General features: G+C 32.5%; 2 protein-coding genes across 11 annotated transcripts; one reads left to right on the top strand and one right to left on the bottom strand.

The window, feature by feature from the left end:
- Positions 1-563: 563 nt before the first annotated feature.
- On the top strand, positions 564-15367 carry LOC115721145 (uncharacterized). 2 transcript variants are annotated; one of them, XR_004012392.2, is made up of 13 exons: positions 564-774; positions 1088-1241; positions 1343-1420; positions 1528-1643; positions 1931-1984; positions 8577-8664; positions 8806-8898; positions 9462-9502; positions 10009-10062; positions 10198-10361; positions 10706-10775; positions 12168-12414; positions 14274-15367. XR_004012392.2 is itself a non-coding variant. In XM_030650397.2 (12 exons), the coding sequence occupies exons 1-12, from the start codon at positions 679-681 to the stop codon at positions 12291-12293; spliced, it is 1134 nt and encodes a 377-aa protein (XP_030506257.2). In that variant the 5' UTR covers positions 564-678; the 3' UTR covers positions 12294-12568. The 2 variants fall into 2 exon arrangements, 1 of the variants encoding a protein (XP_030506257.2); XM_030650397.2 differs by lacking the exon at positions 14274-15367 and having other exon boundaries at positions 12168-12568.
- LOC115720733 ((+)-neomenthol dehydrogenase) lies at positions 15126-26644 on the bottom strand. Of its 9 annotated transcripts, none has more exons than XM_030649902.2 (7): positions 26485-26644; positions 23852-23945; positions 23506-23755; positions 23327-23333; positions 16290-16360; positions 15768-15953; positions 15126-15658 (listed from the first exon to the last, which is right to left on the bottom strand). In XM_030649902.2, exons 2-7 carry the CDS (start codon positions 23872-23874, stop codon positions 15281-15283), a joined length of 915 nt encoding a protein of 304 aa, XP_030505762.2. In that variant the 5' UTR covers positions 23875-23945; positions 26485-26644; the 3' UTR covers positions 15126-15280. The 9 variants fall into 9 exon arrangements, with proteins under 9 accessions (XP_030505762.2, XP_060966013.1, XP_060966016.1 ...); XM_061110030.1 differs by lacking the exon at positions 23327-23333 and adding an exon at positions 24402-24503 and having other exon boundaries at positions 23499-23755; positions 26485-26630; XM_061110033.1 differs by lacking the exon at positions 23327-23333 and adding an exon at positions 24402-24503 and having other exon boundaries at positions 23499-23755; positions 23852-23942; positions 26485-26630.

The raw sequence follows: 26644 nt of genomic DNA, 5'->3' as shown, positions 1-26644 counted from the left end.
AGACCCCAGACTCGACCACTTGACCTTAGACATGAACCTCAGATCTAGAAGGGAACTAGCCCTAACCCCGAATCCTGGATTCAGTGCTAACCTTTGGACCCCAGCCAAACCCGAACTTGGTGATGACCCCCAAACTTGGACCCATACCTACACCCATATCCAAACCCGAATCCGACCTGACCTAGACTTCGAACTCGAAGCTGGCCTAAACCTCGAACTCGAACCTGACCTAGACCTCGAACTCGAACCTGACCTCGGGCCCCACCCCTACCCTGGACCTTAACCCCAGCCTCATGACTTCAAACCCAAACCTCGAACCTAAACCTCAAACCCCAAACCCAAACTCAGACTTGGACCTGACCCTTGTCCTTGATTCCCAATCCTCGGTCCACTTTCTCTCACCCCGATTTCTCATTTTTCACTTAAATAAAAAAATAAACATTTAAAGAACATACTTATATTTTCTGTTTTTAAAATTAAAAAACAAAATTAGTTACATAACACAAAATAAAAATTCTATTTTCATTTTTGATTTAAAAAATTAAAAAACAAACCTTAATTAAAACACACTAGTTGAAGTAAAGCCGAGGGTAAGAATAACAACTGCGGAACAAGACTCGGTAGTGCTTGAGGGAGGAAGGATCAGAGTTAAGCAGTAAAAGCACTGACAGTGAGAAAATGAAGAACATCCCCGTGGTTCTGATGGGCTGTGGAGGAGTTGGCCGCCAACTCCTCCAACACATTGTAACATGCCGATCCCTTCACGCCAGCCAGGTCTTTCTCTTCATCATATCCATTTCGTTAATTTCTGCTATCTGGGTTTTCTTGTACACATATAAATATATAGTGTTATACCATAAAGTAACTGTGTGGGTTCGAGATTTGCTAACATCCGAAACTTGAATATCTTCGTAAAAATTTGACTTTTATAATTGTGGGTTTTCTGTTTTGTGGGCAGTTATTGTACTATACTCTACTTATGCTTCTGGTTCAATATGATTCATAGTAATATATCATCTCCTTTAAGCATACAGTTGATGTATTTAAAACTAGTTTCTCATACTGGGAAGCATTGTGTGGGTGGCAGGGAATCCGGTTGAGAGTTGTAGGAGTTTGTGATAGTAAATCTTTAGTTGTTGCTCCTGATGTTTTCAGCATGGAGTTAAGTGATAATCTTTTGTTGGAGGTTTGCCGGGTCAAGTTGGATTCTTCTTCTTCTCTGTTGACTCTTAATGGTTCTGGTACTTTTCTTGAATTAATTATTATTTTGATGAGGTTAAGTAGCAATTTTTGTGCTCTCTTTTGTGAACTGAAACTGATGTTGATTACTTCGTCAACAAAGGTGAATGCCAGGTATATTCGAATCCCGAATTGACCAAGAAAATTATTGACATTGCAGCTCTCTTGGGTAAATCAACAGGTTTGTGGCATCTATATGGTGTTGTATTATATTTTTAGAGTGGCATGGTTTAGTCTTTCTTGTTGTCATTTCGAATGTTGACAATTTTTTGTTACTTCTTGCTATAGGTTTGGCTCTTGTTGATTGCTCTGCCAGTTCAGAGACTATTGGAGTGCTAAATCGAGTGGTAGATATGGGATGTTGTGCTGTTTTAGCAAATAAGAAGCCTCTTACTTGTAAAATGGTAGGGAATTGATTTAGGCTGTTATGCTATTGGTAAATGGATGAAAGTATTGTTATTGAATGTGATGCAAGAAACATATGTGTACTCACTTGTGTCTTAATTTACCACACATTGAACACATCAGATCAAGAAAGAAGTTGAAATGTAATTATGTGGTCAAGTAAAGGCTCTTCCTTTTTTCATTATTGGCAGGAATTTGTTTGTCATTGAACTTTAGTATATTCTTCCCCATTCTGTAAGAATAGCACATGAAATGTCTTGAATAACTTTCTTTCTCTGGCCTACAGGAGGATTACGACAAGCTTGTTTCACATCCTCGGTTCATTCGGCACGAGTCAACTGTAAGTGACATTTGAAAAGAAGGAATAACGGTTAAAATTTTCCAACATTCATTTATATGGGATTGTTTCTCAATGAATTAGAGACTTTCTTTCTCAACAGTAGAGAGCTTTTCGTTTGCTCGACGCATGCAAGTATATCTATAGGAGAGAAAGCATTAAAGATAAAATTAGTGTCTTTTATTTGGTAATTACTAAGATGATATTGCTAGAAGATTTAATGCCTATGTTAGAGTATTAGCTGTATATTAGGTGTAAAAGAATTAGGGTAACTTGTATTTAGTAGTTTCCTATTTTGTTGGTAGTTTCCTATTTCCTAGTCTCCTAGCTTTGTATATAAATATGTACTATTCTATGAAATATACAAATAATTCGATTCTTATTTTCTACATGGTATCGGAGCATTGTGATTCAAAATTCGAAATTCGAAATTAGGGGTTCGAAAAAAAAAAAAAAAAAAAAAAAAATTGAGTTTAGGGTTGTTTTTTTCGAAAATCCTATTTGGAGTGAACATTGTTTCTCACCGCCCACATAGGGAGGGCCCTTGCTGCCCGATCTACGAACCCCGAAGTGGTCGCGATTTCCTCGCGCGTGGGGCTCACGCGCCGCTGAAGCTTCGCGCGTGGGGCTCACGCGCACGGTGCGTGGAGGCGCGTGTGACGCGCGCCTTCGACGGCGTTCGTGTCGATTCTTCCTTGGGTTCTTCTAAGCCCACTCGCATACGATTCTAGGTTGTAATTCGGTATTTGTTTGTCTTCTTCGTGTTTGGGTGTTCATTCTTTGGTGTTCTTTTGTTCTTTTTCTCTGTCTTTGTGTTTGCTTTTGAGATTATGGCAGAGATAAGATCAGATTCAAAATCAGTTGTTGTTTCTGATGTTGTTCCCGTTATGTCTAAAATCACGGATCATAAGTTGATTGGTTCGAATTATTTGGAATGGAGTAAGACGATTCGACTGTATTTGAGGAGTATTGACAAAGATGATCACTTATTTGACGATCCTACCCGAAGAAACAAACGATTCAAGGAAAATATGGCTCCGTGAGGATGCTCGCTTGTTCCTTCAAATTCGAAATTCTATCGATAATGAGGTAATTAGTTTGATTAATCATTGTGAATTGGTTAAAGAACTAATGGGTTACTTGGAGTTTTTGTATTCTGGCAAAGACAACATATCTCGCATATATGATGTTTGCAAAGCTTTTTATCGCGCGGAGAAACAAGATAAGTCTCTTATGAATTATTTTATGGCTTTCAAGAAAACATATGAAGAACTTAATGTGCTATTACGTTTAGTCCCGATGTAAAAGTTCAACGGCGCCAACGAGAACAGAGATGGCTATTATGAGTTTTCTTGCCGGGACTCTCATCGAATTTGACTGACTGCAAAGTCACAAGTTCTCTGCAGTTACGATGTCTCCTCTTTACAAGATGTGTTTACTCGTGTTCTTCGCACGAGACTACCTCTTCCAACTCCTTCCGAATAGCGCCTTGGTGAGTCGTAATGATGCACTGGAAAGACACTGCTCCAAGTGGATTTAAAGGAGGTAATTCACAAGGACCTGATAGCACACCAAATTCGGGAGCATGTGCAATTATTGTGTAAGAAACCGAGCCACACCAAGTTTGAGTGTAGGAAGTTACAATTTAAGAATCGACAACAACACTCGCCAATATTACGAAGCAAGTGATGCATCCGACAAATCGGTCCTTATTTCGCTGATGAATTTGCCAAGTTCTCGAGGTATCGGGACACACTTAAGTCTTCATCTTCTACATCCTTTGTGATTCTTGATTCGGGTAACTCACAATACTGCCTTCTTTCCAAATCCTCGAAAATGGGTCATTGATTACGGTGCCACGAGATCATATGACGGGTAATTCCGTCTCTTTTCCACTTTTCGGTCTCACGGTCCAACACGTTGTCACCTTAGCCGTGATGGGTCAACGACTTGTTCTTGGATACGCCTTATTGTTCCTACACCTATGCTATCTTTATCATCGATCTTACATTTACTGATTTGTCCTTTAATTTGCTTTACGTTTAGTCAACTCACTCGTAATCTAAATTGTTGCATCTCATTCTTTCACGATCATTGTTTGTTTCGGGATCTTATGACGAAGAAGATTATTGGTAAAGGACATGAATGCGGTGGCTTGTATGTTCTTGACCCACTTCAGCCAACCTCTTGCTTGTTCGAGTGTTGCTTCGCTTTGAGGCTCATTGTCGTTTAGGTCATCCATCCTTCCTATGCTCGAAAGCTTGTCCCCAATATAGTAGTTTATCTTCGTTAGAATGTGAGTCATGTCGGTTGCCAAACATCATCGTGTTAGTTTGAGTCCACGTGTCAATAAACGTGCTAGTGTTCCTTTTGAGTTAGTTCATTCGATGTTTGAGGTCCTTCTCCTATTTTGTCTCAACTTTGGATTCGGGTATTTTGTTACTTTTGTGGATGATCATTCTCGTTTAACTTGGTTATATTTAATGAAAAATCGTTCCGAGTTGTTTTCTATATTACGTGCTTTTTGTCTTTGAGATTCAAACTCAATTTAATGTATCTATTCGTACTTTGAGAAGTGATAATGCCAAAGAGTACATGTACTGCTCAATTTCAATCTTATATGACCTCTAATGGCATGCTTCATGAAACTTCTTGTGTTGATACGGCACCTCGGAATGGTGTTGCGAACGTAAAAACGGACATCTTCTTGAAGCTGCACGTGCTCTCTTGTTTCAAATGAAAGTCCACAAACCTTTTTGGGATGCGGTTTCCACGGCATGCTTTCTTATTAATCGCATGCCCTCTTGTTCTTAATGGTGAAATTCCATTTAAAATTCTTTTTCCTAATAAGTCATTATTTCCGGTTGCTCCGCGAGTATTTGGTAGTGTTTGTTTTGCTCGCGATGTCGAGTCCATCCGTCACCAAATTAGACCACTAAGGCACTAAAGTGTGTCTTTCTTGGTTATTCTCGTCTTGAAAGGGTATAGGTGTTCTTGTCGATCTCGACAAATATCTTGTGTCTATTGATGTTACTTTTGTAGAAAATACACCTTATTTTTCATCTTCCACTACTTCTACACTAGTCGGGGGAGGATGATGATTTGTTGGTTTATTCGTCACATCCTATGCGCACGCTCCATGTTACAGGCGGGTCTCTTGTTCCTTCACCTTGCCCTCGGTCGTCACCCCCACAATGTCTACACCTCCACCACCTCCACCACCTCTGCCACCTCCCACCAGCTCCCTCGGCCTCATAGTGTACACCGGGCGCCCCCTCCTCCCACCTCTGTTTCATGTCACCCTGCATCTTCGTCATCGGATACGGACATCTCGGATGATCTTCCCATTGCACTACGTAAAGGTAAACGCCAATGTACTTTTCCTATTACTTCTTTTGTGTCTTATAATCATCTCTCCCTCTTCTTGTTCTTTTATTGCTTCTCTTGATTATCACTATTCCTAAAGCGTTCGAGAAGCGATGTCTCATCTGGTTGGCTTGCGCAATGATAGAAGAGATGAATGCTTTGGTTGCGAATGGTACTTGGGTCTTGGTTGATTTACCTTCGGAAAACGAGGCCATCGGGTGTAAATGGGTGTTCACGGTTAAATTCAATTCGGACGGCACGGTTGCTCGCTTAAAGGCCGTCTTGTTGCGAGGGTTATGCTCGAGCCTATGGAGTGGACTATTGTGATACTTTTTCTCTGTTGCTAAACTCACATACGATTTGTTCATTTCCATGGCGACTACTCATCATTGGCCTTTGCATCGGCTTGATATTAAAAATGCTTTTCTTCATGGAGATCTTGAGGAAGAAGTATATATGGAGCAACCTCTGGGTTTGTTGCTCGGGGGAGTTAGGGCGAGTTTGTCATCTTCGCAAATCTTTATATGGATTGAAACAAAGCCCTCGTGCTTGGTTTGGTAAATTTAGTCGAGTTTGTTGAGAAGTTTGGTTTGTTGAAAAGTAAGTCGGATCATTCGTGTTTTATAAAAGATCCTTGTTGGTATCATTTTGTTAGTGGTGTATGTTGATGACATCGTTATTCTTGGAAATGATGCGAAGGCATCTCATCCCTTAAGTCTTTCATTCACACCCGGTTTAACACGAAGATTTAGGGGAACTCGAAGTATTTCTTGGGGATTGAAGTTACTCGGAGTAAACAAGGTATTTTTACGTCTCGAAAAAGTATGTACTTGATTTGCTAACTGAGACAGGGAAATTGGGATCAAAACCTTGCAATGCTCCAATGAATCCAGCGGTGCATCTTACACGTGATGGGAACCCATTTGAAGATCTGAGAAATATCGCGGAGTTAGTTGGAAAGTTGAATTATTTAAGCATGACTCGTCCGGATATTGCATTTCCGGTTAGTGTTATCGGTCGGTTCATGTCTTCCCCAACAATTCATCATTGGGCGACATTAGAACAAATTTTATGTTACTTAAAAGGAGCACCGGGACGAGGTATAGTTTACAAGGATCATGGACATACCCAGTTTGAGTGTTTTCGATGCGATTGGGCGGGCTCCAAGGTAGATAGACGATCCACTTCAGGATATTGTGTATTTGTTGGGGGCAATCTGGTCTCTTGGAAGAGTAAGAAACAAAATGTTGTATCTAGATCCGGTCTTTGAATCGGAATATAGAGCTATGGCCCGGTCAGGTGTGTGAGGTAATATGGATTTATCGGCACTTTTGGCGAATTCCCGGGTTTAAGACTTCTATTCCAGCAAAATTATGGTGTGATAATCAAGCTGCTCTTCATATTGCCTCGAATCCCGTATTCCACGAGCGAACTAAGCACATTGAGATCGATTGTCATTTTGTTCGTGAGAAAATTCAATAAGGTCTGATCTCCACAGGATATGTGAAAACCGGAGAACAACTAGGAGATATTTTTACAAAAGCTTTGAATGGGGTGCGGATAGACTATCTTTGTAACAAGCTGGGCATGATTAACATCTATGCTCCAGCTTGAGGGGGAGTGTTAGAGTATTAGCTGTATATTAGGTGTAAAAGAATTAGGGTAACTTGTATTTAGTAGTTTCCTATTTTGTTGGTAGTTTCCTATTTCCTAGTCTCCTAGCTTTGTATATAAATATGTACTATTCTATGAAATATACAAATAATTCGATTCACTATTTTCTACAGCCTACAACTCTTTATTCAAGGGAACAATCTGTTTATGAATCATAGCATGTTATTTTGACCATAACACTCACAAGCTTCTGACATTTAAGTTTTGGGCTACTTGGTTAGAGCATTGAATTACAGGTTAGTTCAAAATGTTTGGAGTTATGAGATTTTAAGTTTGTACCAACTGGAGAATAGAGATTCAATTCTTAATGATTGTAGAATTTTCTCTCAGTAGATAATAGCTTATATTTCTTTCTTTTTTTCCTTCTCTGATCTGGTGGTGTTTAGAACAGACAACACAGCAATCAGATATGAGTTTGGGAAGACATTGAATATTATATTTTTATTAAAGAAATATTTATTGATAAGAAAGAGGGAGCTGATTCAGTAATTGAGGTTCAGCTTTTGGACTTCATTCTTGAAATATGATTACAATATTCAGGTAAAGTATGCTAAGGTCCCAAATTAGGATTATTATATGAAATATAATGTAGAGGATTGAAAAAGGATAGTAGAAAAGTAGATGGAGGAGAAATGATAGAAAAAGAAGAGGTAGATATAGAATGTATCTTGGGGAATTTTTAGGACTAAGCTTTACGCATTCGAACTAGATATGCTATCTATGTCAAGTATATGTTTTTAGCTCATCCCTCCTGAGTACCTACATAGCAATTGCTATAGTTTCCTGATCCCTAAATATAGTTATTTTTATCTAATTTTCACATGAAAATTACTCTAATTGGAGGCAGACCCTGATATTCCTTTCCTGCACATTTCCAAAGGCTGAAACTAAGCTAAAATCCTCAAAATCAACTGTCACACTCATTTTTTTGATCACATAATCATCGTTAAGGTTTAAGTTCTTTCAGCTTTTACATAGTCTAGAAAAGGCATTATGCTATCAAGTGCTAATTCGTCTGAATATCAAATATTCTGAGCTCAATTGTGAAGGAAAGATTAAGGAATTTTAAGAGTATTAGTCATTTTGTAATATCAATTTGCAGAAAACCTATTTGAAAATTTTCTTTTGTCTCCTTTTAATGATGATTGTGGTGTTGACCGTGATAAAAAGAAAAGAGAAAAAAATCCTATAATACGAAGAGTTGAAATATACACAAGTACGACTTACTAAAATCACTTTCAACTTGATATATTATGCAAAGGGAACACTGTAGTAAAAGAGAAGAATTTAAGCTTGTGTATTTTTATTGCTATGCCAGCGCAAGACTTCTCATAGAAACATGGTTTAGTTTGAATTGTCACCATTTCATTTGCTGACTTCCTCCCTTTTGGTTTCAAAAGGGAACTTTTTGAGGACCTTTCACCCTCTTCGTCGAACACCATATATGTTTTGCTTTTATTGAGTTTGTTATGCTATGCAGTGCTTATTTTTCTATTACTGTATTTTTTTCTGTTGCAATCAGTAGACACTTGTATAAATTTATTTTCAATGGTAGGTTGGTGCTGGCCTTCCTGTCATAGCGACCATAAATCGCTTACTTTCATCTGGCGATCCAGTGCACCGTATTATTGGGAGTTTGAGTGGTACTAGGTCTTTTCAGTTATTTTTTAAACTAGTAACGTTAGATGATTGTTTATGAGATTTTCTTGATTTATCTTCATATCATCAATTTTACATATGGATTTAGAATGCTGACTGTAAAGATTAACTGTCTCATACCATAGGCACACTGGGATATGTCATGTCCGAAGTTGAAGATGGAAAGCCCTTTAGCCAAGTTGTTAAATCTGCTAAAAGCCTGGGCTACACTGAACCAGGTGTTGTACCTTAGCTCCATTTTAGTATAAACTTTTAATTCTGTGTCTATAGTCTTTCTGTTACTTGATGCTTAATCTTTCTACAATACATAATTTCTCGTTCGTAACATAGGATATGGTTTCTTTTCAATGTTTCTGTTACTTGATGCTTAATCTTTCAATATTATGCATTAGAATTTTATTTTATTTTGCTTTGACTGTAGAAAATCAAATAATTCAAGGACCCAAGTTTATCATTTAATTATCAAGTTTTCATTTTCAGCAAAAAGAGAGAGACAGAGAGTTATGCTTTTCAACGAGGTTTCTTTGTGTGCAAGAAATGCTCACACATGCTTTCATCGCCTCAATGATGGAAAAAAAGATTTTAATTCTTTACATCAATTTGAATTAGAAATTAAAGTTTACTTGTTTATATGATTATCGATTTGGAATTTTACAGTTTAGGATCAAGGTGGTTATTTACCTTCACTATGTGTCACTCATTTTTTTTTGAAAGAATTGGATCTTAAAATTGTGTTATCAAGGTTATGTTGTTTGATCTTTTAACTGGTGTCATCATTCAGATCCGCGCGACGACCTTAGCGGGATGGATGTGGCAAGAAAGGTTTGATTTTGGTTCACTTCATATGCTATTAAGGTTTATTGGTTTATGTACTTATTTAGAGTACCTTTGCTTGTGTCTTGCAATTAATCAAATTAATCTACATTTTAATCCTCAACTAAACCTTTCAACTGATTTAGAAGTTAGAATTGTCATCTTTTCTCCTTTCCTTTATCCTTTCCTTTCCCACCCAGTTATAAATTTAATTATTACGTTAAAATATTTCGGTTTAATGATCTAAAAGCATAGGATTGATAGAGGATTGGATTAATTATTAAGGTAAAATATTTTGGTTTGCCGCGTCAGTACCCCATATTTCACACGAAGCTTTTGAAAAGTGATTTTTGGTTTTCTATATCAACCACAAACATACTTAGAAGTAATGAATTGGTCAATTAACAGTCTTATAAGATTCCTGTGCATGGTAAATATTGCTGTTGATTAGAGAAATGTTGTTTCATATGGTTTTAATGAGAAAAGCTAAATTTATCAAAACTTTCTTAAAACAGGCTTTAATTCTTGCTAGACTTCTTGGCCAACATCTGAACTTGGATAGTATAAAGGTTAGAATCTTATCTATGGATTTAGTTTTATTAAATAAGTTATTCTGATGTAAAGCTATATTTCTAATTATCTTGTTGTAGCATACCCAGTATAACTATAAGCTATTTAAACAAATACTGATTTTGATCTTCTAGATTGAGAGCTTGTACCCAGAGGAAATGGGGCCTGGTGTGATGTCCGTTGAAGAATTTCTGGGCGGTGGGGTTTCATTGCTAGATAAAGATTTTCAAGAAAGAGTACACAAGGCTTCATCGAAAGGAAATGTGCTGCGTTATGTCTGTGTGATTGAGGGCTCAAGGTAATTTTTTTTGTATGTTTCGATTCAAGCTTGTATATTCATGCATGTCGAGTCAACATCACGATGTTTTTTTCTTTGTTGTGTCTAAAAAGGAGAAAAACAGGTACAGTCGACTTAAATATTAAAAGTGATGAGGTGGGGTTTTGAAATGGGGTTAGACCAAGGTTTGAATCTGGGATCTCTTGGTATTAAGGCTCTTAGCCTCAATTAAAAGTGAAACTGATATCCTCAACATATACAAACTCATCTTATCTATAATATATTATGATTCTTATTAAAAGTACCAACTAATCTTCGTCTCTTCGTTCTTTCATTTTACTTTTTCCCTTCCTTTGTCCTTTTAGATGTGAAGTTGGCATTCAAGAGCTTCCAAAGGATTCTGCTTTGGGAAGACTTAAAGGAAGTGACAATGTGGTATGCTGTTATATCTTTTCTTTATATCCTTTCATTTTAGTGTGAATTTTGGGGCACCCTGCACTAAGTGATTCACTTCTATGCTGGATTTATGGCTTGGTAGTTTATTAATGTGTGAGATATGGAGGGAACAATTCCAGTAACAAAATGACTAAGTTAGTTTTATTTTTATTTTATTAAAAAATAAATTCTAAAGTTACTTGAGAATGAAAGTCCAAATGACCTGACTAGCAAGAGATGTTTCCACAGTATTCCTTAGAAAATTCCCAATAAAGTTGAACTTAGGCTGGTAAGAGACCTTATATTTCCATTAAATATACGGAATACTTCTTAAGACTATGGCATGTTTACTAATAAGTAATGGGAATCAGTAGTAAGGTAATCATTCCCTTACATTTGTTTACTTGCATTATTAAAATTAGGAAAGGGAGAAGTTGATTAAATAAGGGAGAAAAGAAAGGGAGAACTTCTCCCACCAATTTTGTAAGGAATGCCATTAAGGGTAATGGATTTTTATTATTTTTATTTTATTTTTTAATATTAAATATATAATGACAATTTTGTCCTTTAAAATATGTCTTGCAAAATAACTACCATATAATATAGTTTAACTCAAAAGGGCAATTTAGTCAATTTAAGCATTCCGATTACGTTTCCTAATAAAGTAAACAAGATAAATCACAACTATTCCATTTCTAAAAAATTTTAGTAAACAACATATTACAAATATTGATTCCGATTATTTTTCATTTATTCCGTTACATTTCTCCATTAATTTATTCCGATTCTGATTACTGTATAGTAAACGTGCCATAAAATGAATGACATTGTCATTTCTGTTATTGTAATGTAATCCATTTTTTCAATTGCCAAATCTTTCCTTACTGATCTTTCAAGTCAAAATAATTACCCCATAACAATGTGCACAACCTGGCTAGGCTACATTGCTTATAATTTCTGTCTGTGTAGACTGGCATCAGTGAGTGACTTTGGCTTAATGTCAAGAACGCAATTGCGTAGGGTCAGTAATATCTTCCTATTATTCACGAGGACTGGAGTTTAGATTCATCATGAAGTCCTACCTAGGAATTTATTATATTTCTTTCCTCCCTACCCTAATGATTGTAGGGTTTAATGGGAGGACTTGACAGTAAATAACTAAAAACGCCACTATGTAGAGTTTTTCCAGCAAATGGATTCATTTGAATGCTGTTGTGAAATGAGATGTTTGGTGGTAACTTGTTGTACTGTCCCTAAAATCATCTGAGAATTTCTATGAAAGGGTTTAGGACCTAAATAGCATTGTTCTTATTCTAACTGCCTATAAGATTGCAACTCTTTCATTGATTGCATATAGAGCTTGATTGATTCTGTTATGTAACTATAAAACAGTTGGAGGTATACAGCCGCTGCTATCCCGAACAACCATTGGTTATTCAAGGCGCTGGAGCTGGGAATGACACTACTGCAACTGGTGTCCTTGCTGATATCCTTGATCTTCAGGATTTATTTCCATAAAAGGGTTCTCTCTCATTTTCCCGAAAACCAGGTGCCATTTTTGACAGGCGCATTTTCCCTCCAGAATGTGCCAAGTTTTCAATGAGTGGTGCCAGTACAATACATTCTCATTGCTGTTAAGGTATTTGATAAATTGCATTCTCAAGGGGCTTATTAGGAAAATGACTCACTTTTGAGTTATTTGATTGAGTAAAAACCCATATTTATCAACTTGGATAAACTATCTTTATTGAAAATACGTTTTACATCTAGTTTATCAAATAGGGTTATTGACATTTGCTTTTTTTTTTTTTTGAAAAAAAATAGGTTATTCAACATTTGTTAAAAAAAATAGGGTTATTAACATTAATACCCTCAAAATGCATAACTTGTCATTAATTAAATTAATGTAATATGCGATTATTTTTAAAGTAAGATGTAAAATTATTAAAATTTATACAAATTCAGAAACCATAATAAATATAGTGCATAAGATATGTCATAAACACTAAGTCACTAACCATGTGGGAATCGTATTATAATATTAAAAGGGGATATTGGCGGCTAAACCACCTGAACTTTACGGTTTGTAACACTTAACCGCAAAAACCAAAATTTTGGCGGCTAAACTACCTAAACTCTAGTTCCGTTTTGCTCTGCACACCTCTGTCCAAAAATCACAGTTAAGTGCCACGGTGGAGTGTCCATATGTACGCACTTGTACACGTGTCAAATTTTTAGTGGTCTACGTAATTTTAATTTTAAAAAATAATTATAAATATTTCAAAAGAATTAAAAAAACAATTTAAAAAGAATTAAAAAAAATCTTTTTTTTTTTCCTTTTTCTTTTCTCTTTCTCTTTCTTCTCTCGACAGAACCCCTTCTTCTTCTTCTTCTTCTTCTTCTTCTGCCATTCTCACCATGCTCGTAAACCACCACCGCCTCTTCCACCTTCGAAATCTCATTCCTATTTTCATTTTGCCCCAAAACATCATCCTATTTTCATTCGGGTTCCATTTCATCATAATCATCATTATTGTCTTCCTATCCTCAGTTGATGTTCTCTTTCCCTCCTTTTCTATTTGTGGGATCTTTCTAGTCTTTTTTTTCCTCAGGTAAGCAAGAAATTTCCCCCCTTTTTGTTCATTTTATCTTTTTCCTCTAGATCTGTGACCTATCCTGGTCTCTGGAAGTGAAGAGAAGCTACTTTTAGAAGAAGTTACAGGTGGGCTTTTCATAGCCCTTCTTGCTTGATTCTAAATCGGTGAGAAGTCAAAAGAACAAATTGGTTGTTATGAAAATAGCTTAGAAAACCTATTTTTGATGTGATTGGATTGGACCCAAACTTGAAAAAGAAAAAAATAGTTCTTGTGAAATCATTTGTGGAATGGAAGTAGTTTTGTGAGCAAAGAGTTGGGAATTTCTGGGTTTGTTGTTTGTATTATTGGGTCTTTTGAGTTTTGGGACAAAATGAAAATAGGAATGGGATTTCGGAGGTGGAAGAGGCGGTGGTGGTTTACGAGCATGATGGAGAATGGCAGAAGAAGAAGAAGAAGAAGAAGAAGAAGAAGAAGAAGAAGAAGAAGAAGAAGAAGAAGAAGGGTTTTGTCGAGATTGGAGAAGAAAGAGAAAGAAAAAGAAAAAGAGAAAAAAAAAGGAAAAAAAATAAAGATTTTTTTTAATTTTTTTTTAAATATTTATAATTATTTTTTAAAATTAAAATTACATGGACCACTAAAAATTTGACACGTGTACAAGTGTGTACACGTAGACAGTCCACCGTGGCACTTAACTGTGATTTTTGGACGGAGGTGTGCAGAGCAAAACGGAACTAGAGTTTAGGTAGTTTAGCCGCCAAAATTTTGGTTTTTGTGGTTAAGTGTTACAAATCGTAAAGTTCAGGTAGTTTAGCCGCCAATATCCCTATTAAAAGATAATTGTGGTCATTCACTTCACTAATATATTATCTTAAAATACTAATTAAATTTTATCTCTTAATAGGAGGAGAACGAAAAAGGAAGACGCTTTCAAACCTCTGCTAGTTGGGTATTGTCTAGTTTGGCCAAATATTCTTTCACATCATGACAAAGAAGATTTTTTTCTCCAATTCACTTACTCATGTACTTTTGGTTACTTATTCATGTACTTTAAAGTCCAACAAAATTGGAATGCTACCATTTGTACTGCAAAAATATCTTAGTTAGTGTACTGCAAAATTGGAATACAACATATATATTAGGCTAATTAGGATTTTTGCTCCCTGAATTTTGACATGTACCAAATCATGCCCTCTGAACTTTTAAGGTCATTAAAAATGCTCCTTGAACTATTTAGATTGTTGGATTTAAAGACTTTTGTCTAATTTTATTCAATTTTACTATTTCAGTGGTTATTTATATACTAAATTATGCTTCCCAGACTTTGATATCTACCAAATCATGCCCCTCGAACTTTGATATGTACTAAATCATGACCCCTGTACTTTCATCCATGTTAGACATTTTTACTAAAATTAGAAAAAAGTCCTTAAATCCAATCATCTCAATAGTTCAAGGACATTTTTAACGACCTTAAAAGTTCAAGGGGCATGATTTGGTACATGTCAAAGTTCAAGGGATAAAAATCTTAATTAGCCTATATATTATATACATGTGAAAAAAATGTAATTTGAGAGTATATTAATTATTATAGGATTAAAATTAGTTCTAAGTGGAAATATTATGATTTAACCAAGTTAAATCTACACTGATAATCATGGTCACACGGTGTAAATTTAGAGTCACATATCTACCTTGAATGTCGTATTAAGGTTCCACAGTCTCACTGTAAATAAATTGTTTTGAAAGATTTTAGTTTCCTAATAAATCTTTTCATAAAGTCCAACTTAACAAAACACTCCATAAATCGGCCACAAAAACCAAAAGCCATTATTACCAAAAGAGAAATCTCAGTTTTAACAAATCCAATCCAAATGTTCTTACCCATTTTGGCCAAAATAGAAATAACAATCAGAACATTGCCACTTGGGTTTGGTCAAAATAGCAACCAGTAGGGCCTCCATCTGGTAAAAGGGCCAACATGACTGGACCTTTGCTCCCTTCTTCAACAGTTAATGTTCCTGTGTGCCAATTAATATCTGTATTAACAAAGCCAGGGTGCACACAGTTGATGTACATGTCAGGGTACTTTCTGGCCAATACTCTTGTGTAAGCATTTACTGTAACCTTAGAAATACTATAAGCTGGCAACATCACTGGCCAACCATTTGCTTCAAGCCCATTTTCTTTTGCATCATGCAGAAACTTTTTCAAAATCTCATCCACTTTCTCTTCACTTAAATTCTCCAAATCCCCAAGTTCTTTCCTTATGTTCTCACTTGGCACTCTCTGTAATGGTTTCATTAAACTAGTTTAATATACAAAATACTGAAGTAATATTGGATCATTTGTTATTAGTTTTCTAAGTTTAGTGATAATTAAGAAATAGTGGAGTTACCTTTAGCTCACTTCTTAGAGAGGACACGTTGACTATCCTTGCTCCTGAAGGAGAAAGCTTCAAGAGAGGGAGTAGAGCTTCTGTGACTCTCTTCACACCATAGTAATTGATATTCAAACATTCTTCTGCCTTCTCATATGGTTGTTTAATCACACTTTGAACCAAGTTGGCCACCTTCCCTGATAGCTGCACCACCATTATTTTGTATGTAATATTTAGATTGGAATCATCAATAAAATATTTTCTGAGTTGACAATAATTTAGTCTAGGAATAAATAAATAAAATCATTTGTTGACTCCAATTTGATCTAATTTTTATATAAAATTGATGATAATAAAATTGACAATATATAATTAAAAATAAATAGGAATAATAGTTGTGGGGAGTAAATAAAAGTAATGATACTGACTACCTAATGTCATAAACAAGCACACCATTAATAAATAAAAAGCTGAAAAAGACCCTAACATATATAATTATATATAGATGTAATGAGTTTGATCATGCAAATTATAATTTACCCAATCTACAGGATCTATGTTCATTGCCCTCAAGGCTTCATCATCAACTACACTTCCAGAGACTCCAGCATGTTAGACATTTATATGTATAAACTGAAATATATATGTTTAAGTATAAAGTGCGGAATTAATCAAACATATATGCACTATAATTTAAGGATCGAAATACCTCCAGCCATTGATTCTTGAGCTTCAAACCCACATAAGCTTTGATCTGCAAAGGAAATTGACTACCATGGGTAATCGGGCTTCCTCGCTCTCTCAACTCTCTTTAGATGGAATTTGCTGTTATGAACAGAATGAGTGAGGAGCTCGGGGACCGAGACCCTATATTTATAGGTGAGATACTCCATCAGTATCTGTGCCACATTAATTGTCAGAATATTTTGACAATTAATTCAGGAAATCAAATCAGGTAATGAATATAGAAATCTGACCATATATAGAATATTACGTAATTGATTCTGTCCAGATTCAATGAATATAAAATATTCATTTATCAGAATCAATAATATTATTTTATTTCCTTAATTAGAAATATATTTCCCAATATAGAAATATTCTTATATTCTCCCACTTGGTCAGTATTTAAACTAAAACATTCAAACCCAAACGTTCCTCATTATATAATAAACATACGAATCATAGCGACATGTCCTCATTATAAGTCGAGTATTATCTTCCATGTATTACGATATATTTATTATATAACAATGTACTTTATGTGGCAATATACTTAAGTGAATAAACCCTAACCCTTATGTTTATTCAGGTCCTCTTACGATAACTTTCTCAAATGAAATTAAGGTGCACATAAATATGAGAAAATATCGAAATTAGAGTTTCAATGAATAATTTTTGGTTGTACAAATATAAAAATTGCATATAGGTTAACTGAATCCCACATTTACTTTATGATCCTTGAATTTGTGTTGCGGCATGCCTTTAGTCAAGGATATGCGATTACCCAATTCAGTTTGCGTGATTAATGACCACTTATCACGCCTTTTTTATGGCTAAATACTTAATGTCGATATGCTAGCTTCGAACAGTACTCTTAGAGTTATTAGCCATAAATATTGTAGCTGAATTTATCGCAAAATTTTCTTAATGGCCTAATGAAACCGTAATTCGAACTACAGGCCTACTTATGAAACTCTATAATACATCATACGAGATGTATCTCAGAAAGCAAATAAATGAATCGGCTTACATAGTGAAATAACAATCAAGATTCTCTACAATATAACTTACTGGTAATCTTAAGGACGTAATAAAATATTGATTTACGTTAATAAATACAACCAGTGAAGTATGTTAGAATCTAATTGGTTAACTATATTTCCATATGGTCAATTCATCTTAAAATATGTATGAATATAATTTTTAGTATCTTAAAGATACCTCATCACTTTGTATGAAAAATAAAGTGGTCTTAACTTTAGTTATTCTGATACTACTTAACGATCCTGAAACAAATGTAATGCAAAGTCTTATTCGTACTCTTAGGCATACATTAGGCTTCTAAAATAGAATCAAATGAATGTTCTTAATTTATTCTCACTCCGGATCATTTTTCGTATGCCGGTTCGAGTTGAATTTATCACACTTAAAGATAAAAGTTATATCAGATGAATAATACATAATTTTATTTAATCAGAGATGCTGTGGCTACTCTCTAATTAATTAAAAATATATATATTATTTATATTCCTTATCTCAAAATAATAATTTGAGATATGAATTGTTTCAACTTATATAGAAAACTTTTATCATCATTTGCAAGTAACATATTGTCGACGTATAAAACAAATATTACTCCCACTTAACTTTACGGTATATAATTATTTCCATAATTCTCTTTTCAAACCTAAAGGAAAAGATGATATAATACCAATTTGTGAGATGTTTGTTTTAATCTATAGGTAGACACTTTAAGCTTGCATATGTTCACCACTATTAGAGAAAAATCTTTATGGTTGTATACCTTCTTCTCACAGTTCACTTTGTTTGGAATTGATTAATGAATTGAAACAAGCAACAAATGCCAAGGTCTATAATAGAATCTTTTATAAAAACAAGTGAGAATGTAAATCTCATTTGTTATTGATTCTTAGTTCAAAATGAATTTCTTAGCAATGAATATTCTTTTATATCTTTATGTTTCTCAATGTTGCCTAATGAATATTATTGGTGAAAAAACCTATCCTTAATTAATGTTCTCCACCCCATTAGACAACTTTACTAAAGATAAACTTTATTGCTATTTAAGATATTCATTTCTTCATTCATGGCATATTGTACTACAACTTCAATTCTTTATCATTCTATAATTTAATCTGTGTCTCAAATTAATATTGTAGTTGAACTCTTATTGTACAAAATGTAATCACTTTAGAAAACATTGATCTTATCGTTCTAATAAGTCATCTTAAGGATGGACCAACAAACTCTTAAAAGAGCAAATGGTTCAATAACATGTTATTTTAGAAATTGTAAGCAATTACTAAATAACACAACTTATTAGAATTTTACCAATGACTTGTATATTATTAATGATTAGTTATGAATTCTCAATAACCATTAATCTTAAGGGATGTTGTGAATCATAATTAATCTAACACTGAGGTGGAAGTTTGAGAAAATATGAATGATCTTTCTCGGAAACTAGTTCCTAGATTGATCACTCCCAATCGATCAAGTCAATTCTTAATTCCACAATTCTAGTGTTGTGAGATGGATAATAAAATATGTAACCACTTAAACCTTATAGCTTTTCAAATGAAATATGCTCATTTATGGTTTAGGGCCCATTTTTTCTTTGACAATTGTACTCTAACTATATATGGGTATTTATAAAATGTGTACATGTCATCAATTCGGTTTGCTTTTCAACCTTATCACAACTCGAAATATGTTTGAGAAACAACTTTGGTTAGAACACGATTCGATATGTACACCCCATTGTTGAGTATCAATAGACAAAGATTTAGGAAAGATTGGAGTTTGCTATGTAGGCTCCACCCCATGTCCAAAAAATGCTTAGTTTCTTAAATCGTACACACTATAATTTGGGTGTACCAAGCATATGTATCTAGCAATGAACCCATGCTTTTAAAGAAACTTTACAAATACATCCGGGAGTTTATCCATACTCACGAATTTTGATGTAGTATTCTCCATTTTATATTTGATCTCACTATCTTAATATACGCAAATGCACCATTTCTCTACTTAAGATTTAAATGTCTTTGAAACATATAAATCCATACTTTTGTAGAAAAATTATTTATGTGAGTAATCGTTAAAAAGAGATGCAAAATTTGAGTCCATGTCTTCAAAATTAATTGACTTGTATGATTTCTAATATGATAGAATTCTAGTATGCACCGATTTTGACTTGTTGGAATACATATTCTTGATGAAATTCACATAAGTTCTAAATAATGTTAGTAAAATCAAGTGTAATGAAGATCCCATTTACCATTTACTAACATTTATTCTATTTATGGAGATATGTTCCATAATTTTTGGTGCTATAATGTAGAAGAATTCTTATTAATAACACATTTCTTATTGTCAGATTGAACTTGCATATCTTTATGAGTGACATCATTTGTAGTAAAGACCTCTTAATGTGTCTAAATCAAGTTTCAATAGAATCTTGGAACATAAAGGTCTTTGCCAATTTTAAAACAAAGCCACTACTATATTTGCTTCCTTAAACTTCTAAATGTGAGAAGTTATCTTGTCTGTGGATAAGATTTGCTCACGATTCTGATCGACTTTCTTAGGTTTATTTGTAAACCTTGCAAGAAATTATGAATGTGGAATAACAATCTAAAATAATCCACTATGTGTTAATAATCACATTAACTATATTAGAATGAATTCATACACAATAAATTAAAATTTATTGGTGATAATAAAGTGTGATTTATTTTTCTTAATTATACTGATAAAAAGCGTATATGCTAGATGAAGTTATCAGAATAAATTTTGAAAATTTCTACTGTTATGGAAGAAATTTTCTACTAGTATGGAAGAAATTTATGAATAGTGATGTAATAAAATTACATATATAGTTTTGAGGTTTAAATGAATCATGTTTTACCAATGAATAAACATGCTTAAATATGAAATCTTATTAAACAAAAATTGCCTGTGGGCTAAATTTTTAATTTAATAAGATTAGATTTAGATGTAGATTATGATAGATTTACACAATTTATGAAAAACTTAAAGTTTAATATTTCTATCTTAATGAAAGGTATGAAACACTTAATTATTTATAAATGTTTCAAAATTTTATACTTTATGATAAAATTATTAAATTAAATCTACATAATTTCCTGTGGGATAAATTAAGAGAATTTAATTTAACATATTAATCATGTGAATATAATAAAATAGATTATTTCGTTCACATAATTCATGTCCATTATGTGATCTTAATCCACTTAATATATATAATTTTATATAATTAAGGATGCTGTGGCTACTCCCTAATTATTTAAAATTATGTGGTTCTCTAGACACCAAAGTATAAACTAAAGATTAAAATTTTACTAAATCTAAAATTACCTGTGGGCTAAATTTTAAATTTAATAAAATTAGATGAACCTTATGATATATTTAATTAAACAATTAGTTTAGGAAAATGAAGATTTATTATCTATCTGAATTAAATTTGTGATATCACTATTAAATTAAATCCCCATAACTCCCTGTGGGGTAAATTAAAAGAATTTCATTTAACATATTATCCTAATTAATTATACAAATATAATAAAATCCCTGTGGGGTAAAAATTATTATACCTATATAATTAATTACAAGTTATGTCCATTAAGGTGAATTTTAATTAATATATAATTTTATACAAATAAGGATGCTGTGGCTACTCCCTAATTATATAAAATTATATTTTCACTTTGACATTAGGTATTGGGCTCTACCTAAAAGTAATTTCGTTATTAACATAGTAGACAATCACTGAGATTAATGCTCCTAGTGTGGTCGTCCGAAGATCATTAAAAACCGTTCTAGATATGAGCATTTGTCCCAAATTCATGTTTTCTTATGTCAAACCACAAAATTACTTACATTTTATTCATTTTAGGAAGTTTTATGAATATTTTATGAAGTTTTATGAAACTTAATGTGCTATATAAAATATTCAACCTATCTTAATGTTTGAATATTTCTAAATATATCTAGCACTATAAAAGGAATTTATGTATAGCATTTAAATCATACAAATCTAAATTAATTGCATTAAACATAAATTTGCCAAATAAATACAAATTAATACAATTATTGTATGATAATAAATTAAATGCTTAATTCCATAATATATAATTAATTATGCATTTATGACCATATAATATCTTAAATATTTATACTAATAATTAATTTGTATAAATAAGGTAATTATACAAATTAGTACAATTAATTATATGGAATGAATTAAATGCAAAATTAAAGACTATACTTAATGGCAGATTTTTCAAATTTTATTAATTTAAACAATAAATTACATAAATTTGGTAATAAATAATTAAATGCACAATTATACAAATTGCACAATTATTACATGCCTAAATAAATCATGTAATTAATTACCATATTAAAACAAATTTCCATTTTCGGTTTTATACTAAATAACATATTAATTCTAAATATATGTATTAAATTAAAAATGGAAATTAATGAATGTAATTTATTGACTAAATTAACAATAGGAGAATAATTTATATTTCCAAATAAATAAAAAATATATATAAAAAAAAAATCGAATTTTTTTCCCCTTTTTTTTTTTTTTTTTTTTTTTGAAAAATACAACGCCATAAACGACATGATAAAATTTCTTTAAACTTCCAAAAATCATGAAATCAATTCCAAATGAATCTAAATGCAAAAATTAAGACATTCATATAGATTTTATGCATCGAAAATACATAAAACAAAGACTTTAAAAATCACCAAAATTTTCTGAAAAATAATTTTGAGATTTCTTTGTTTTTTCAAAGTGGATTTTCATGCTTAGAACAATCTATATTAATATATGAATGTATTAATACATATACAATATATATATAAATATATATACATATATATACAGAAAAATAAAAATACTGTATGTATATATATATAAACATGAAATGTATATATGTATATATTTGTATATAGCATTTAGATATATAAATAATATATATATATACAACATATATACGTAATGAAATGAAGAAAATATATATATATGTATATGAATATATATATATGAACTGAATGAATAAACAAGTATATATGTATGAAAATATATATATGTATATATATAATTGGGATTGAATGAATATGAATATATAAATATATACACAAACGAAAATAAATATATATATCAACACTGAATTAAATATATATATATATAAACACTGAATTAAATATATATATATAAACACTGTATATACGAGTATATATATATATGAAACTCAAACTAAAATCAAGGCAGAGATAAAAACCGCTCTGATACCAACTGTTAGACATTTATATGTATAAACTGAAATATATATGTTTAAGTATAAAGTGCGGAATTAATCAAACATATATGCACTATAATTTAAGGATCGAAATACCTCCAGCCATTGATTCTTGAGCTTCAAACCCACATAAGCTTTGATACGCAAAATTGACTACCATGGGTAATGTCGGGCTTCCTCGCTCTCTCAACTCTCTTTAGATGGAATTTGTCGTTATGAACGAGAATGAGTGAGGAGCTCGGGGACGCAGACCACATATTTATAGGTGAGATACTCCATCGTATACGTGCACATTAATTGTCAGAATATTTTGACAATTAATTCAGGAAATCAAATCAGGTAATGAATATAGAAATCTGACCATATATAGAATATTACGTAATTGATTCTGTCCAGATTCAATGAATATAAAATATTCATTTATCAGAATCAATAATATTATTTTATTTCCTTAATTAGAAATATATTTCCCAATATAGAAATATTCTTATACAGCATTATTAACCTGTGATCAACAAATATTAAATCCACTAAAAGTAGATGATTCTTTAAATCTACCTCACCATTACATAAAAATAAAAATAATTAATAATATACACAAATCAAACATATTATATATATAGTCAGAGACTCAGATAGTAAATGGATATGTATGAACTTTAATTAAGGTTATTTACCAAGATATCAAGTCTGCCAAATTTTTGGGTAATGAATTGAGCCAAGGCCTGGACACTAAGAGGATCTGAAACATCAAGTTGATGAAAAAGAAGAGAGTCTGAGCTGAGACCTAACTGATGCAGCTTTGAGGTAGCCTCTCTTCCTCTTTTCTCATCTCTAGCAGTTAAAACCACACACACTCCTTCTGAGCTCAGCTGCTTCACTATCTCATATCCTATCCCCTTGTTTGCTCCTGTAACCACTGCATACCTATATACATATACATATTCAGGACCATTTCTTATCTCATTATTATTATTATTAAGATAAAAATGGTAAGAACTAAGAAGAATGAAGAATGCACACCTTTGTGATAACTGAGTTGCCATTTATTGGTGTTTTTTATGTTATGATGAGAGTTGTGTAGCTGTGATAATGCTACTGTGTACAATTGGCTCTGCTAAATAAACAGAAGTGATTGAATTAGCTACTTGATTAGAAGCTCTGTTGCTTTGGTAGGTAAGCTTGATTCAAACTCATACATGTATTTCCTTTGATTTTTGTTCTATCATGGTTATGTTATAACTTTAAAAAGTATAGGGTAATCTCTTAAAATTCATATACTACTACACAACAAATAACATATTATAGACTATCCATGCACCCTTTTGAAAAATTAATGTATCAAATGAAATAATAACAAAACCATCCACCTTTGTTTGTTTTTAGAATTTACTAAATCTTATCTTACAATTTCAAATTATAAAATATTAGTAGTATGAACAGATAGCCATCTTTGTAGATTATCTATTAAATGTAGTTATTATGATGATAAGAGTAGCATGCAGCTTGAGTCATAAAAAATAAAAGTCAACACACTTAAAACTTCAATTTCAGGGTGGCGATTTATACTTACAGAAGAAATGGATCAGTGTAAAATATGTGTGTGTATATGTTATGTAACTCCTTCGAAAAAGTAGTTGAGATTATATGAGAGAGAACTGACCCTGTATGCACACTAGATATGATCATAAGACTTGATTGAGTCACTATTTAAAGACAAAATAGCAATCTTAGTACAAAATAAGATATATTGGTCCTATGTTAATTCAGATGTCAAGATCATGTTTGCCCATATAATATACTTGGAATAATTCTAATGATCTCAGCCTGGAGACTCCGCCCAGTTTGAGGATAATAAGAATATAACATGTATTAGAAGTAATATAATGAAGAATATTACTTTTAATTGTCCAATACCTGTGTTTGTTTTAATGATCTAAAGAAAAACAGTGGCTACAAACTAGATTACATCTTGGTAAATTTGTCTATACTTTCATAAGAAATGTAAGATTCTTTTGTTCAAAGATCTGTGTTTGTAAATTGTAATATACTAATTGCTGTTTCTGTTTAAATTAGCTTATCGATATTAACTTTCACTACTACAGTAATTACTTTTGCTGCTGCATTTTTTTTCAGCACAACGAGCAAAGATCAACAAGAATCTTAGCGCCATTACCTGTCGATCTAACAAGATATAACTGTCTCTGTCTCTATAAACCTGTCATTAAACTTGTCATACGAATATGACCACCATATCTGGTTTAAAAAAGCTAAGACATTTCTCAGGAATGGCCTCACAGTAAGTAAGATACTTAAATAACCGTAATTGCCATGATCATCATCCACAGCAGGAAAACAAATTCACAAACTCTTTCACAGCTTATTATCACTAAAATTGCATAAATATTTTTAAGTTAAAAAATTATCAATCCCAAAAATATTATCTTCTAAGTTTTTCATTGAACTAAAAATTTGATAACATAATAACAACATTAATGCAAGAAACTAATGTGAAATTAAATTGGAAGTCCAGGTTTTGTTTCTTTTGTCTATTATAGGAAAGAAAGAATACATCAGAGCCTAACTAAATGCCACCAAGAAACCGACTGCTTAGTGTTTATTCAAGCCTTGCGTAGTTCAATTGAAATGATTTTCATGTTTGGTCAAGTGGTTAATGATTGTAAGGCGTTAATTAAAGAACTTAAAACTGTTTCTATCTTTTTTATTAGGCGATCAACTAATAAAGTGGCTCATAACTTTGCTAGAGCTTCTTTATTCTATCCTGATTGCAACTTCAATTTGGGGTCTGTCCCAGTTGATTTGTTATCTTCTTTGGTAGCTGAATTTAATGGTTAATAAAATGATGATTTTCCATTCAAAAAAAAAATGCCACCAAGAAACAAACAAAAGTTTCAACCCTGGTTAAATAGAGAAACATTTTCAAACAATACAGGAACTAAAACAAATACCCAAGAAAAACAATCATCAATCAACCACTACAAACAGCTATAATACAGGGCCTACAAATGGTTCTTATATAATAGATATATAATTAGTTCTTGACAAACCAAATTACCCAAACAACCATTTATTACACTTTGTTTTTTTTCCCTAAACTGGGACAATTATTACTTTCAGGCAACAAAAAGAACTATCTATAATTAATATTTTCAATGGAGGGAAAACCAACCAAACAAAAGAGCAACTATTTCCAAAAAACTCATTGGTCTTTTATAAAGAGAGTAAAGCAGCTTTTGTTGTTTCAGTTCCCAACCATGAGAGAGATTCCATATCAGAAATTAATAAAGAAAAACAGAGATTGGTTTAACTTCCTCTAAGCTAAATCACTTACTCTGTATAGCCTATAGTATTAATAATCGCAAAACAGATCTAAATCACCTGAAAAAGATAAAACTTCACATATAAAAGGTAAAGAAGAAAAATATACAGTACAGATATAATACTTATTACAATAATTTTACCCTATAATTAGATCATTAGTGTTACTATCAAAATTCTTTACAAATCTTCTCAGTCATTTGAATATTACAATACATTTCGAATGCAATGCTGATGAATATATTTTATGTGTGTGTATCAACGTTAGTTAAATCGATTTGAAAATGAAAATCTAAAGAGTAATTACAAATACTTACATATGTTGATCTTAAAAGTGAAGATGGAAAGCTTAAAGAGATATGAAATAGAGAGAAATGAAGAGGAAGATGTTGACTTGAGTTGAGAGAGAGTTGACTGAGAGAGGAGAGTTTGATATATAGAAGAGACCAAATCTAATAAGGCTGCGGTGGGGCAATA

This window comes from Cannabis sativa, chromosome 2, assembly GCF_029168945.1.
Source record: "Cannabis sativa cultivar Pink pepper isolate KNU-18-1 chromosome 2, ASM2916894v1, whole genome shotgun sequence".
NCBI classification, from domain to species: Eukaryota; Viridiplantae; Streptophyta; class Magnoliopsida; order Rosales; family Cannabaceae; genus Cannabis; species Cannabis sativa.
The sequence above is the reverse complement of the archived record's forward strand: the minus strand, read 5'-3'. Positions and strand labels throughout refer to the sequence as shown.